The following is a 15,344-nucleotide window of genomic DNA, read 5'->3' as shown; positions in this document are numbered from 1 at the left end:
ACATGATGAGAGGATAGCTGATTTCACGCCAGACCATAAAAAAGACTTGGAGACTATTCACTCAAACATCAAACTAGGTTACTGTGTTTCCAAGGTACGGAGAAACAAATTTACAAAACATGTTATCTACAATCCAGCCTCAGCAGCCCAATAATATTATTCACACGTTGTTCAATATAACCCTGTCAGTCGCATTTCCATTTGAATCACATTTGAATCTTTCATAAGACCAAATAGTGAAGTATTGAAATATTCATCATCAAACACTGCCTCCTGGGTGGCGCAGTGACTCTGGGTTCGCGCCCAGGCTCTGTCGGAACCGGCACAATTGGCCTAGAGTCGTCCGGGTTAGGGAGGGTTTGGCCGATAGCGATATACTTGTCTCATCGCGCACCAGTGACTCCTGTGGTGGGCCGGGCGCAGTGCGCGCTAACCAAGGTTGCCAGGTGCACGGTGTTTCCTCCAACACATTGGTGCGGCTGGCTTCTGGGTTGGATGCGCGCTGTGTTAAGAAGCAGTGCGGCTTGGTTGGGTTGCTGAAGAACCTGTGATATCTCCTATACCAGGTCAGTAAAAACCAAAGCTTCACATTTCACACGTCCCGGTGGGATCCAATATTGCTAGTCTATTGTCAGTGCTAGTGTCAGTGTGCACGCGCCCGTCCCACCACAGAAGTCACTAGAACGTGGTGGAACAAGGAAATCCTGGCCAGCCAAACCCTCCGTTAACACAGACAACACAATTGCGCTCCGCCTCATGGGTCTCCCGGTCGCGGCCCGGGATCGAACCCGGATCTGTATTGACGCCTATAGGTTTGTGAGGCAGTGCCTTAGGCCCCGTTATGGCCCCGTTATGTTACAGACTTATTCTAAAATGGCTTAAATAGTTTTTCCCCCCTCACGAATATCCCACAATGACAAATCAAAAACCGTTTTTTTTAACAGTTTTGGAATTTTAAAAAAAATGATCAAGGATCTCTCTGCACTTTGCTCTGTTCATCTTTCCTTCGATCCTGAGTAGTCTCCCAGGCCCTGCCTCTGAAAAACATCCCCACAGCATGATGCTGCCACCACCATGCTTCACCGTAGGGATGGTGCCAGGTTTCCTCTAGACGTGACGCTTGGTATTCAGGCCAAAGAGTTAATAATCTTGTTTCTCATGGTCTGAAAGTCCTCTAGGTGCCTCTTGGCAAAATCTAAAATCCAAAATGACTGAGTAGTGGCTTCCGTCCGGCCATAAAGGCCTGATTGGTGGAGTGTTACAGAGATGGTTGTCCTTCTGGAAGGTTCTCCCATCTCCACAGAGGATCTCTGGAGCTCTTTCAGAGTGACCATCAGGTTTTTGGTCACCTCCCTGACCAAGGCTCTTCCTTCGCATTTGCTCAGTTTGGCCTGGAGGCCATCTCTAGGAGTCTTGGTTTGGAGGCCATCTCTAGGAGTCTTGAAGTTTGATAATCATGGATTTATCGGTGGTGACCGTGTTACCTAGCCTCAGTGCAGTGGGCAGCTGGGAGGAGGTGCTCTTGTTCTCCATGGACTTTACAGTGTCCCAGAACTTTTGGGGGTTAAAGCTACAGGAAGCAAATTTCTGCTTGAAAAATCTGGCCTTTGCTTTCCTGACTGACTGCGTGTATTGGTTCCTGACTTCCCTGAACAGTTGCATATCGCGGGGACTATTCGATGCTATTGCAGTCCGCCACAGGATGTTTTTGTGCTGGTCGAGGGCAGTCAGGTCTGTAGTGAACCAAGGGCTATATCTGTTCTTAGTCCTGCATTTTTGAACGGAGCATGCTGATCTAAGATGGTGAGGAAGTTACTTTTAAAGAATGACCAGGCATCCTCAACTGACGGGATGAGGTCAATATCCTTCCAGGATACCCGGGCCAGGTCGATTAGAAAGGTCTGCTCGCAGAAGTGTTTTAGGGAGCGTTTGACAGTGATGAGGGGTGGTCGTTTGACTGGGACCCGTAGCGGATACAGGCAATGAGGCAGTGATCGCTGAGATCCTGGTTGAAGACAGCGGAGGTGTATTTGGAGGGCGAGTTGGTCAGGATAACGTCTATGAGGGTGCCCTTGTTTACAGATTTAGGGTTATACCTGGTGGGTTCCTTGATGATTTGTGTGAGATTGAGGGCATCTAGCTTAGATTTTAGGACTGCCGGGGTGTTAAGCATATCCCAGTTTAGGTCACCTAACAGAAAAACTCTGAAGCTAGAATGGGGGGTGATCAATTCACAAATGGTGTCTAGGGCATAGCTGGGAGCTGAGGGGGGTCGGTAGCAGGCAGCAACAGTGAGAGACTTATTTCTGGAGAGAGTAATTTTTAAAATTAGAAGTTCGAACTGTTTGGGTATGGACCTGGAAAGTATGACATTACTTTGCAGGCTATCTCTGCAGTAGACTGCAACTCCTCCCCCTTGGCAGTTCTATCTTGATGGAAAATGTTATAGTTGGGTATGGAAATCTCAGAATTTTTGGTGGCCTTCCTAAGCCAGGATTCAGACATGGCAAGACACTTAGCAGTCTCCCAACACTGTTCCTAACCCTGGCAGTCATTGTGAAAAATTCCAACTGTTGGATATCTTAACTCTGGCTAGATTCCAATAGGAATTACACATCACTTTGCAAGCCAGCATAATGTGACTTGCAGGTAGGGTTGCAAAATTTCGGTAAATTTCCCAATGTTTTCCAGATATCCCGTTTGGACGATTCCTGGAAATCATTCAACCAGGATATATATTTTGGGAAAGTTACTTGCAGGCCTGATGTGGCCTGTAAACCATGAGTTTCTGGCCACTGTATTAGGGTTAAGCTAAGCCCCATAATATGGCCTTAATGAGAAATGTAATGTCATAAAGAGTTAAATTATAATGTTAATATTCACCTAGGAACTCACTTGGTGAAAGATACAGGACTGAAAATGAACGAATTCCACAACCATGTCTCTTTTACTAACAAATACAGTCATGGGTGGTAACTCTACAACTCACTCGAAAAGACAAGGTACAGTGGGAAATTATATTGGAGGCGTGGCTTAGTAAATTTCAAGCTGATACAACTTAAATCTGGACCCCCTACATGTTTGAGTCGTTGTAATGAGAGTCCCACATTCCAGGGCAGGATTTACAGTTCTGTTCGTGGCGGCGCCGCCCTCTTACAAGCTATCACAAGACAAATAAACTCCTCTCCCTCTTCTCCTTTTACAATGTGAGTGTCCCTGAGGGGGGTCAGAAGGCAGAAAACAGTCGCCTTCAGCAAGTCAGCAGTCCACCTTGTGATCTGCATGTGTTACTGGGTAAACGACCATCCAGGCTTTAGAGCGCCAAGAGATGTGTATTGCAAGGGAGGAGATTAACTTTCACTCTTTGTGACAAAGGGAAAATGGCGCAAGGACATTTAAATACGTTTCCTTAACAATGTATTAAACTGAGAAACTCATACATGTTGATATAACTTGAAGCATAATGTGAGAATTTTCTTCTGATTCTTCTATGTCATTAAAATGGGTATAACAGGTATTCTTCTGAACCAAAGAACGGATGCATTTGACCAATATCCTGTTTGGTACCTACAGGCTACTTACTTCATCCTAGAGATTGTTAAACTGTTTTGTGCAGTAGAAACATGCTGTGGACACTTTTGAAGAAATCTCAGGTTTGTCCATAAGAACAGAGATGCTGAATATCTAGAATCAACGGGGTGGTCTCGTGATGCCATGTCAGGTCATCAGAGCCCTATGAGTATCCCTATAAATTACAGGATTTGCAAACAGATGAGGAGATCAAGTTTCTTTAAGGGGCGGCCACACCATGAGTGATCCCATCTCCTTGGAAACCAAACTCCGATCAACTTCTCCCATCATACTTAGACGGAAGCAATCATCCCAGAGTGGATCCTGCAAACGCACTGTTTGCCTTGGAGACTAACTGACTGTGTTTGCAATCCATCCCGGCTGGACCAAAGGAAGAATTCACTGTATGGAAGTTCTCTAATATAATGTACTTTCCTGGACTGAGAACTGAGAGAGAGATCTCGCTCCATTGGCTGTGAGCTATTTTCAGTGCACTGGCCTCATCGACTACTGTTGCGAGAGACTTGGCCAACCATCAAATCCCATTTTCATCCCATCATAACAGAATCCCAACTGAGAGGCAACAACGACATAAAAGTAATTTCCCCTGTTACATTATCTATATAAAGTGGCGTTGTGTGTGAAACTTAATGGAAGTCACTGAGTAATTGCAAGACGGCAGGTCTAATTTACAAGCCCATGTTCAATGCTGTCCTGGCATTGTCCATATCGAAGGCTAACTGGTAGCCTAGCCCATTATAGACGCTCTCTATAATTTCACAGTTGTGAAAGCCTATGTCAACGATGTAGCCCAATCACTTTTTCTCTTTCAATTAATAAGACCATATCATCCTCAAAAGTCTTGTGAATGTACTATTGTACTTGCCTGAGTTGAATACGGAAATTCATTTATACGGACGGACCTGTGACTCTCACCTCAATAACTGAATTGAATCCCATTATACCCTGCCTTGAAATTGTATTTTCTTAGCTACCTCATGTTCCAACTTATTTGGTCTAGTAAATAAAACATTGAATGAACTATTTGTGGCATAAAGTTATTTCGCGAGTGATCGGGTTCTTGAGGTTCCAGAGCTCGACGATAGTAAAATGATATTGTTGATAGTATTAACACTATAACGGTTAATGATTCATTTGGAGAGAATAACCAAATTAAATCAATCAAATCACTGAATTATTCCAGTAATTAATCAGTAAATGATCTTAAATATGAATTAGCCCAAAGTCACAGCAGAGTAATGACTACAAAAACATTTTAAATAATTGTACTTGGATATATTTATGAAACTTCACTGTCGGTTAGGGGCCCGTAAGTAAGCGTTTCACTGTAAGGTGTATGGAACCTGTTGTATTCGGCGCATGTGACGAATACAATTTTGATTTGATATTAAGTGCAATGAGTTTCCTCAACATTTTTGAGTAATGACAGCACATTGGTGTTAACAGTGTAGGGGACCCCATTACCATGTTTTTCCACGTCCTTCAGTGGGTCTACTCCAGGAGAGAGGATGAAGAACATGGGTGTGGCGGGACCAGACTCTTCAAAGGACACAGCAAAGTCAAGCGACCTGCCAACCACATACTGACTCCCCAGCTTCTCCTCCACAAAATCTCTGTGGGGAGACATGATGATATATGTTCAATACAAACAGTACCAGTCAAAGGTTTGGACACACCTACTCATTCAAGGGCTTTTCTTTATTTAAAAAAAAAAACTATTTTCTACATTGTAGAATAATAGTGAAGACATCAAAACTATGAAATAACACATATGGAATCATGTAGTAACCAAAAAAGGGTATAATTTTGATTTCTTTAACACTTTTTTGGATACTGTATGTGTCCATATGTGTTATTTCATAGTTTTGATGTCTTCACTATTATTCTACAATGTAGTAAATAGTAAAAATAAGGAAAAACCCTTGAATGAGTAGGTGTGTCCAAACGGTTAACTGGTACCGTACACGTAACTGCCCAAATAAAGGAAACACTTGAGCAAATGTTTCCTTTATTTTGGTAGTTATCTGTACAAAATACACATTCGGAATGCAGAGCACTGCTCATGGCTTATGGTGGTTAGTTTAAAAGCTGAAAATGCACTCATACAAACATAGTATTTATTACTTTTCTATTAAATAACTATTACATACTGTAGCTGTGGTCAATGGCCACTGGGTTAAATGTTAGCTCACTGGGTTGAATGTTAGCTGTTTACATTATATTATGTTTGTTCATTGGTGGGACAGGGAAATTCAAAAGATATCCTCACAAAAAAAACAGAACCACAGTTGTACTGTATATCCTCTAACAGTAGGTCAGAGGGTAAGGTATTTGACCTTTCACCTCACAGCGTAGGTCATGCGGTCAGGCCTCATGGCCCTCATCATACACAGTCTCTGTAGGGAACTCTTATTCTTCCACTCCTGGGGAAACTTCTCCTTCTCAGGACACTCCGACTCCACAAACTTCTTCCAACGCTTGGCCGAACCCTCCATGTCCCGGTCCAGGTTACGGAACTCGTCCATGGAACACAGAGACTGGGATGGAGGGATGAATGTAGAGGAAAGCGAAGAGGAAAGCGGCCGCAAAAAAATATGCATTAAACATTTGCCAGAAACTACAACTCTGGTGAATATAGATTAATTCTTAGATATACAGTCCCTCATCCAAAGTAACCATGTATTCAAAACTGGAATGCAATTTCTTGTTCTCATAAAATAAGATTGTAATTGTCACATGCCCCCAACACAACAGGTAGATATTACAGTGAAATGTTTACTTACAAGCTCTTCCCCAATGATACAGAGTTAACTAATAAAGAAATTATAAAAACACATGAGAAATAAAACACACAGGAATAAAGCTATATTCAAGGAGTACCATAACAATATCAATGTGCAGGGATACGTGGTAATTGAGGTAGATACTGTATGTACATATAGGCAGGGGTTAATGTGGTAATTGAGGTAGATACTGTATGTACATATAGGCAGGGGGTTAATGTGGTAATTGAGGTAGATACTGTATGTACATATAGGCAGGGGTTAATGTGGTAATTGAGGTAGATACTGTATGTACATATAGGCAGGGGTTAATGTGGTAATTGAGGTAGATACTGTATGTACATATAGGCAGGGGTTAATGTGGTAATTGAGGTAGATACTGTATGTACATATAGGCAGGGGTTAATGTGGTAATTGAGGTAGATACTGTATGTACATATAGGCAGGGGTTAATGTGGTAATTGAGGTAGATACTGTATGTACATATAGGCAGGGGGTTAATGTGGTAATTGAGGTAGATACTGTATGTACATATAGGCAGGGGTTAATGTGGTAATTGAGGTAGATACTGTATGTACATATAGGCAGGGGTTCATGTGGTAATTTAGGTAGATACTGTATGTACATATAGGCAGGGGTTAATTCATATACACAGTATTTTCCCACCGTCTCTGAAACCTTTCTAAGGATGAACAAATTGTTATTTGCTCTTATTGTTTACCTCATATAAGTGCCACAAAGGAGAAAAGTTTGGGTTGGAAAAGTCTCATAATAAGACAGAGTGCTTATCTTCTCTTACGCCAATATGAATTGTATTTATTCAAACCATAGTGCTGAGTAGACATTAGGCTGTTTATAACAGCGGGTAGAAAAGGGGAATATGCTTCGGCAGCACAAACCTGGCACATACTCTAGACTTTTATCTGACAGCATTTGTTCTTATCTCAGCTTTGGATCACTGAAAAACAGTGGCCTCACAGAGTGCTCTGAATGTCACACACACACACACACACACACACACACACACACACACACACACACACACACACACACACACACACACGGGCACACACAAACACCTGTCCTCTCAGTCTCTGTCAATCAAGTCAAGGTCCTATCGAAGAACATCCCAACTCCTTCCCCGGAAATACCCACCACGGCCCTTAATGAGCTAAGATGAAGTCACTCCAACTCCTCCACTTAGTTAATTACCAGTATCTGGGTTGGCAGATTCTCAGGTCAGGTGAGAATACTACAGCCCCCTGTGGCTTCCTCTCCATCCCATCCTTCTAATATCATCTAAGAGGGCCACGGCCACCAGGCACTATCACAGGATCTCATCCTCTCCAACTGATTATGTTCCTAACCGCGATAAGAACCAGAGTGACTGAATTAAATTAATGGTACCTAGACCGACATCTCTGTGGAATAGCAGGAGAGGAGAAGATGGTTTTGGAGTTTAGGATCATTAATAGTGAAGAGGGTCCAGGTTGAAATATTTATGAGTACGAAAGCCTGAGGTACACTGCCATTAGGGTTTAGCTTGTACATCAACTGATTTGATGGGAGGGGGAACTATGCTCTCTGGAGTACAGTAGCCAGACATCTGCTCTCAACGCTACTGTAAACCCTGAGCAAGTGGGGACGTCATAGCCCCCCACCTTTCCGGAAAGATCTCTCTCTCTCTCCCCCTCTTGCAATGGTGTTTGTGCACCACTGGTTGCCCTTTTCTTATGGCAACAGGTCACAAATCTTGCCGCTGTGGTGGCACAATGTGGTATTTCACCTAATAGATATGTGAGAGTTGTGAACCCTTGAGGCAGCAACTTCTCAAATGAACATTTTTGTAAAAAGAATGGCATGCCTTTATTATTTCATACATGTTGTAGCGGTAATGCTCTTACCGCTAAGAGCGGAGTTTCCCAACTCCGGTCCTCCAGAATGGAGTTTCCCAACTCCGGTCCTCCAGTACCCCCAACAATTCCAATTTTTGTTGGAGCCATTGACAAACACACCGGATTCGATCGAGGGCTTGATGATTAGTTAACAAGTTGAATCAAGTGTGCTTGTCCAGGGTACCAATACAAATGTGTACTGTTGGGGGTACTGGAGGACCAAGGTTGCTTTATTGTAGTGGAAGTAGACTTCACTGTACCCATTATGTTCTGTTATCTTCCACAGATGTACTGAGTTATGGAGTGGAAACAGACTAAGTGCTAAAATAACAACAGGGGAAAAGGGGAGTTCAGTCATACGTAAATGACAAGGATAGTCAGTGGATGGTTTGTTCTAAAGTATGTAGTAGGATGAATTTATCCCTAGACACTGATTTAAAGTAGCATGTTGTCCCCTGATGGTGAAGGTTTGGCTTTTGTGGGGTAAACTGATCTTAGATCTGTGGTTAGACGCGTCTTCAACCTCAACTGTGAAGGTCTGACATCTTCGCTTCCTGTTTGCCTCACCTTGATACCGCCCCAGGAATGGTTGGACAGGAAGTCGACAGGAGAGGTCACTCCTGGTTGGACGGGATACCTCAGCAGGAAATCTAACTCTGTAGGGTTGATCTCCTTATTCATCAACAGGATCTGGGTTCACAATGACAAAAAACATATACTGTCAAAATAACATGAATTCCTATATTGTTATTTTTTAAAGACAAAAACATTTATATTTGACCAAAAATGTACAATAAAGCTTTTATTGAACTTTGAACTCTGACTTTCTGTGTACCTGGAAGACGAGCTGTGCGATGTATGTGAGTTTATCACACTCGAATAGGCCTCTGGTGGTATACTGGAACACTTGGACAGTGATGCTGTCTATCAGGTTAGACACTCTCTGTTTCAACACCTCGTCTGCCTGGGCCTTCAGTACCGCTTTCTGGAACACTACACTAAACGCCTGTAGCATAGAAACAATAGATAGAACAGACTCAGTACTGCCTAGGATAACAGACACTATGGGTAGAACATTCTGGAACGCCACAATGAACATCTGGAGCATAAAAACACAATGGATAGCAGACACACTTCTAGAACCCAAATTATTTATTTCCTGAAACATATCCAAAGTACGAGCTGGCTGGCAATTGTTCAACTGACTGCATTTAAAATATATGGGTCTGCCCTGTGCGTTTTATCTACAGCAGAGACATTTCATCTGGTGAAAGGTCCAATGCAGCCGTTTTTATCTCAATATCAAATCATTTCTGGGTAACAATTAAGTTCCTTACTGTGATTGTTTTCAATTAAAATTGTCAAAAAGAGGGGCTCCCGAGTGGTGCATTGGTCTAAGGCATTGCAGTGCTAACTGTGCTACTAGAGATTCTGGGTTAGAGTCCAGGCCGTGACCGGGAGACTCATGGGGCAGCGCACAATTGGCCCAGCGTCCGGGTTAGGGGAGGGTTTGGCCGGCAGGGATGTCCTTGTCCTATCGCGCACTAGCGACTCCTGTGGTGGGCCGGGTGCAGTGCATGCTGACATGGCTGGCTTCCGGGTTAAGTGGGCATTGTGTCAAGAAGCAGTGCGGCTTGGTTGGGTTGTGTTTCAGAGGACTCTCGACCTTCGCCTCTCCCGAGTCCATACGGGAGTTGCAGTGATGAGACAACACTGTAAATACCAATTGGATACCACGAAATTGGGGAGAAAACAGGGTAAAAGAAAGCTTCTTAGCAAAGAGCAATTTCTCAAGCAAGAATTTTGCTGGGAGTGGTTTGAGTGGGAGGGGAAAACTGAACATTTGCTGTTATTGGAAGAGAGGTTTGTAACTCTTTTTTTTTATTGGCAAACAAATTTTGATGTCACCAGGCAGGCCAAAACATCATCCCACCAAAACAGACTGACATTTCAGGCGGTCTTTTCAAACAGCTCATACACTAAAAGGGCATCATCAACATTTACAAAATGCCACAGCATTATTCCAAACTCATAGTGTGAAAATATATATCAAATATTGGAACATCACATTTTTGACTGCACTGGGCCTTTAAACTCTCTACAGTTGGCCCAGGGTGGCTAGCTACCTGCAGAGAGCAGTGTGATTGCAAACCATATCTCACCCCGTGACTCCTCAGTGCTTTGGAGGGTGACAATAGCAGGGACATTAGGTGAAGCATAAAAGCGTTAGGAAGCGACAAACACAAAGAGCAGAAAGCATAAAACACTGGAAACTAATGGAGGAAAAGGCAGAAAACAGAGCAGCGTGGGTAAAGACTTAGCTCACTGGGGAGCTCTGAGGCTGGGAGAAACATGGTGGGTTATTAGAGAATGTACGTAGAGAAAGAGAGAATAGTGAACTGTGTGTGTGCTCACTAGGGAGTGTCAATAACAGGTCAGGTCAATAGAGAGGTGGGTGTACCTTGAGAGAGAACTGGTACATTGGGTGGATCTTATTGAGGTCGTTCATTATGAAGTACAATAAGGATGCTCGGGCTGCCGCAGGCCGATAGTGCTCCCGCGCCTCGTTGATTTTGGCCTCGGTCACCTTGGCTTCTTTAACCTGCAACACACACACAGCAAACACACACACACACACATGCGTAAATACACACACAAAGGCATGTAAAACACACATAGGATTCATTCACCAGCCAGGGAAATTATAGCAAATTATAACAGAGAGTACAATAACATCCTCTCCCACTGAACAAAGCAGCCATTCCAATTTAATGATCCAATTCAACATGCCTATAGAGAAGGTAAAAAATATGTTGCCACACATTCACTGAACATAAAGCGCCAGTATTAACAAAGTAGTGGCACTTTGTAAAGGAATCCACTCTCACATCTCAGTCTCTAAGCAGTGTCCTTGAGCCTAATGAAGAGCTTTTCTACTGCTCACTTGCCAAGTTTCCCAATTTGTGACTGTGCCAACGCTTCGATCTACAGTAAGCGAGTACAGTCAGCAGTGAGCAGGAGGCTCTGCATCAGCATCTCAATATACTGTGTATTCAAAAACATCTGTAGGATAGTCTTTAGAGGTGGAGAGCTAGACGTGGAGATGACCCTTTCCTGCAGTCAAATGACCGAATCACGCTCTAGTGGACTCATGGATGGAATGTTATTCATATTTTTCAGAAGTCAATGTTTTTTTTATTTATCTGACATGGTGCAGATTCTTCTTTTTTTAAGCCTACAACCACGTGTGAGGTGTATACTTTTGTTTCAAAGTAGATTTGTTTAAGACTACCAAGAAACACTCTCTGTGACCCTGATTTAGCCCACTGCGGTAAAAGGTCAATAAAGTACCATTGCTAATAGCTTTCCGAAAAGGTGCAGAGCTACGACATCCCCGCTTGCTTAGGGTTTACAGTAGCATTGAGAGCAGACATCTAGCTTTGTCGTACCTTTGCATACTACAGTTGAAGTCGGAAGTTTAAATACACTTAGGTTGGAGTCATTAAAACTCATTTTTCAACTACTCCACACAATTCCAATGGGTCAGAAGTTTACATACACTAAGTTGACTGTGCCTTTAAACAGCTTGGAAAAATCCAGAAAATGATGGCATGGCTTTAGAAGCTTCTGATAGGCTAATTGACATCATTTGAGTCAATTGGAGGTGTACCTGTGGATGTATTTCAAGGCCTATCTCCAGACTCAGTGCATCTTTGCTTGACATCATGGGAAAATCAAAAGAAATCAGCCAAGACCTCAGAAAAAAAGTGTAGACCTGCATATGTCTGGTTCGTCCTTGGGAGCAATTTCCAAACACCCGAAGGTACCACGTTCATCTGTACAAACAATAGCATGCAAGTATATACACCATGGGACCACGCAGCCGTCATACCGCTCAGGAATGAGACGTGTTCTGTCTCCTAGAGATGAACGTACTTTGGTGCGAAAAGTGCAGAACAACAGCAAAGGACCTTGTAAAGATGCTGGAAGAAACAGGTACAAAAGTATCTATATCCACAGTAAAACGAGTCCTATATCAACATAAACTGGAAGGCCACTCAGCAAGGAAGAAGCCACTGCTCCAAAACTGCATTAAAAACCCAGACTACGGTTTGCAACTGCACACGGGGACAAAGATCATACTTTTTGGAGAAATTATCTCTGGTCTGATGAAACAAAACAACTGTTTGGCCATGATGACCATCGTTATGTTTGGAGGAAAAAGGGGAAGGCTTGCAAGCCGAAGAGCACCATCCCAACCATGAAGCACGGGGGTTGCAGCATCATGTTGTGGGGGTGCTTTGCTGCAGGAGGGGCAGGTGCACTTCACAAAATAGGTATCATTATGAGGAGGGAAAATTATATGGATATATTGAAGCAACATCTCAAGACATCAGTCAGGAAATTAAAGCTTGGTCGCAAATGGGTCTTCCAAATGGACAATGACCCCAAGCATACTTCCAAAGTTGTGGCAAAATGGCTTAAGGACAACAAAGTCAAGGTATTGGAGTGGCCATCACAAAGCCCTGACCTCAATCCTATTGAAAATTTGTGGGCAGAACTGAAAAAGCGTGTGGGAGCCAGGAGGCCTACAAACCTGACTCAGTTACACCAGCTCTGTCAGGAGGAAAGGGCCAAAATTCACCCAACTTATTGTGGCAAGCTTGTGGAAGGCTACCCGAAACGTTTGACCCAAGTGAAACAATTTAAAGGCAATGTTGCCAAATACTAATTGAGTGTATGTAAACTTCTGACCCACTGGGAATGTGATGAAATAAATAAAGCTGAAATAAATCATTCTCTCTACTATTCTGACATTTTACATTCTTAAAATAAAGTGGTGATCCTAACTGACCTAAAACAGGGAAGTTTTACTAGGATTGAATGTCAGAAATGGTGAAAAACTGAGTTTAAATGTATTTGGCTAAGGTGTATGTAAACTTCTGACTTCAACTGTATATGTCAGAGAGCATAGGTTCCCCTCTCCCGTCAAATCAGTTTAGGCACAAGCTAAACCCTAATGGCAGTCTACCTCAGGCTTATATACTCGTAAATATTTCAACCCTGACCCGCTCCAATATTAACTCAAACCATCCTAAACTCCAAAACCATCTTCTCCTCTCCTGCTATTTCACAGAGATGAGAGAGAGAGAAAGAAAGCTAGAAAGAGAGAAAGCGAGAGAGACAGAGACTCAGAAACAGACAGAGATAAAAAATAGAGATAATAAAAGAGAGAGAACCTTCTCCTCTATCTCTGCGGCAGTGCGTTTGGTGATCTCCAAGTTCTCCACCAGCTCTGTGTCTCCCAGGAAGTTCCCTGAGGCGGAGGAGAGACGGGACAGCAGGTTGTCCTCCAGGATCTTCAATGTGATCTTAAAACCATTCTGCTGCTTCGTCAGGTTCCACTACAGTAACATACAGACAGAAATAAACAAATGGAAAATAAAGATTGGACTAAAACAGATGAAATAAAACATTGCAGTAAAATACACAGACACTACACACAAGTGTCAAAAAGGTAAGATTAACAAACTCAAAGAAACACAACTAAAGAACTGAAACACAAAATGACAGAGAACAGAGAGAGGCGTAAAATGGCCGCCATTAAAACAAATCCTCTCTTCCGTAGCGGCTGACCTGGGGTTATCTTTTATCTCGTGAGGTGAAGCCAAATGCTAATGTCACTCTCAGGGTGGACAGTAAAGTTCTAGTCTATTCTATTCTATCCTTGGCGAACCTCGAAAGTTCCTTGAGGTAAACAAGGCACCAAGGGCGATGGGTTGCTCAGGGTTGGACGATGGTCATGTTTGATTAGAAACACTGTTGAACTACGTGTGGCCCATCCTTGATTCGGGACACTAATTACTGCTGGTGGTAGATAAACACGCATTAAAGGTGATGGTGGGGGCTTAATTCAGCGCAGGCATACTGAAGGATGCCTCAAAGGCAGAAGCAATCAATGGTCTCTGCATGGGCTATCTGGATAGATGAAGAGGAGGCTCTGGGGTGGATTAGAATGTCTTCCTCTCAAGGCTGAGGACATCAAGCAGCGGCCAACAGACTTCCACCACCCTGCTGCCGTCTGATGAGAGAGTCGATGCTGCTGCAGGATCCACAGGCTTTGATGATAAACCAAACAAACACAAACACACGGACAGGCGCTGGACGGATCACACACACACACACACACACACACACACACACACACACACACACACACACACACACACACACACACACACACACACACACACACTCCTGAATGCCTGCACATGGCCTGGATTAAGTGGTATTAATCATCGCACACCATATGGAGAGGTGAACCTGGCCTTCTGAGAAAGCCTCAATGCTTTGGTTTTAACACCCTTTGTTTTAAAATGCCAGGGTACCACAAAACTTTCACTTTTCAAAGATAGACAGGACCCTTGTTTCGTTGTCCTTCGCTCTGCTTGGCCTCCTGCCGTTTCATCCCCACCAAAAACGTTCCTGCACAGTCTTCCTACTCTTCTACGGATTGCTTCTTAGCTGTAACCTGGTTGGGTGATTGATTCTAGTTAGTCCCAAAACAATTACATACCAATGTGTTCCAAATCAGTAACAAGAATGGTGTCAAGGACATACTGTATCTAATTGGAGGTACATAATTGGAGAAACAAGTATATGTATAATTGGAGGAGGGGTTCAAGTGAAGCAATTTGCCCTGTGAGATCACGTCACGACCTTGACCTTCTCTCTTCTGTCTCCCCTCTCTTTCCACTGTACGAGGGCAAAGCTCGCCACATCAAAACACCCCCCAATTTTTAATAACAAGTCAGTTATTAATGTTTAGTTCTCAGTCGGAATATTGTTCATGTAATTACCCGGCCTGGGAAAAACAAACAATTAACCAGATAGCAGAAATCCCTAATTGGGATTAAAAAGAGATAATACATCTATCATTTCAGGCAGATGATTACTGAGAGCTAGTGAACAGCCCTGGTGAGGCAATATGGAAAACGGATCTCTCTCCATCTCTTTCTCTCCCTCTCTCCCACTCTCCTAGGCTGCATCAGACACACACTCATGTACGCACACA

At 43.2% G+C, this 15,344-nt stretch overlaps 1 protein-coding gene across 1 annotated transcript in view; it reads right to left on the bottom strand.

Annotated features, from left to right (window-relative positions):
* Positions 1-15,344, bottom strand: part of dnah9 (dynein, axonemal, heavy chain 9) — a 119,895-nt gene that overhangs the window by 23,881 nt on the left and 80,670 nt on the right. The window contains exons 62-67 of the mRNA XM_036955698.1: positions 13,510-13,674; positions 10,731-10,871; positions 9,105-9,275; positions 8,837-8,959; positions 5,935-6,128; positions 5,056-5,204 (exon numbers count right to left, since the gene is read on the bottom strand). Of these exons, the coding sequence (XP_036811593.1) occupies positions 5,056-5,204; positions 5,935-6,128; positions 8,837-8,959; positions 9,105-9,275; positions 10,731-10,871; positions 13,510-13,674 (943 nt within the window). The remainder of the gene's footprint in view (positions 1-5,055; positions 5,205-5,934; positions 6,129-8,836; positions 8,960-9,104; positions 9,276-10,730; positions 10,872-13,509; positions 13,675-15,344) is intronic.

The sequence above is a fragment of the Oncorhynchus mykiss genome, chromosome 20, assembly GCF_013265735.2.
Source record: "Oncorhynchus mykiss isolate Arlee chromosome 20, USDA_OmykA_1.1, whole genome shotgun sequence".
In the NCBI taxonomy this organism is placed as follows: Eukaryota; Metazoa; Chordata; class Actinopteri; order Salmoniformes; family Salmonidae; genus Oncorhynchus; species Oncorhynchus mykiss.
This window is presented reverse-complemented; position numbering and strand designations above follow the sequence as displayed.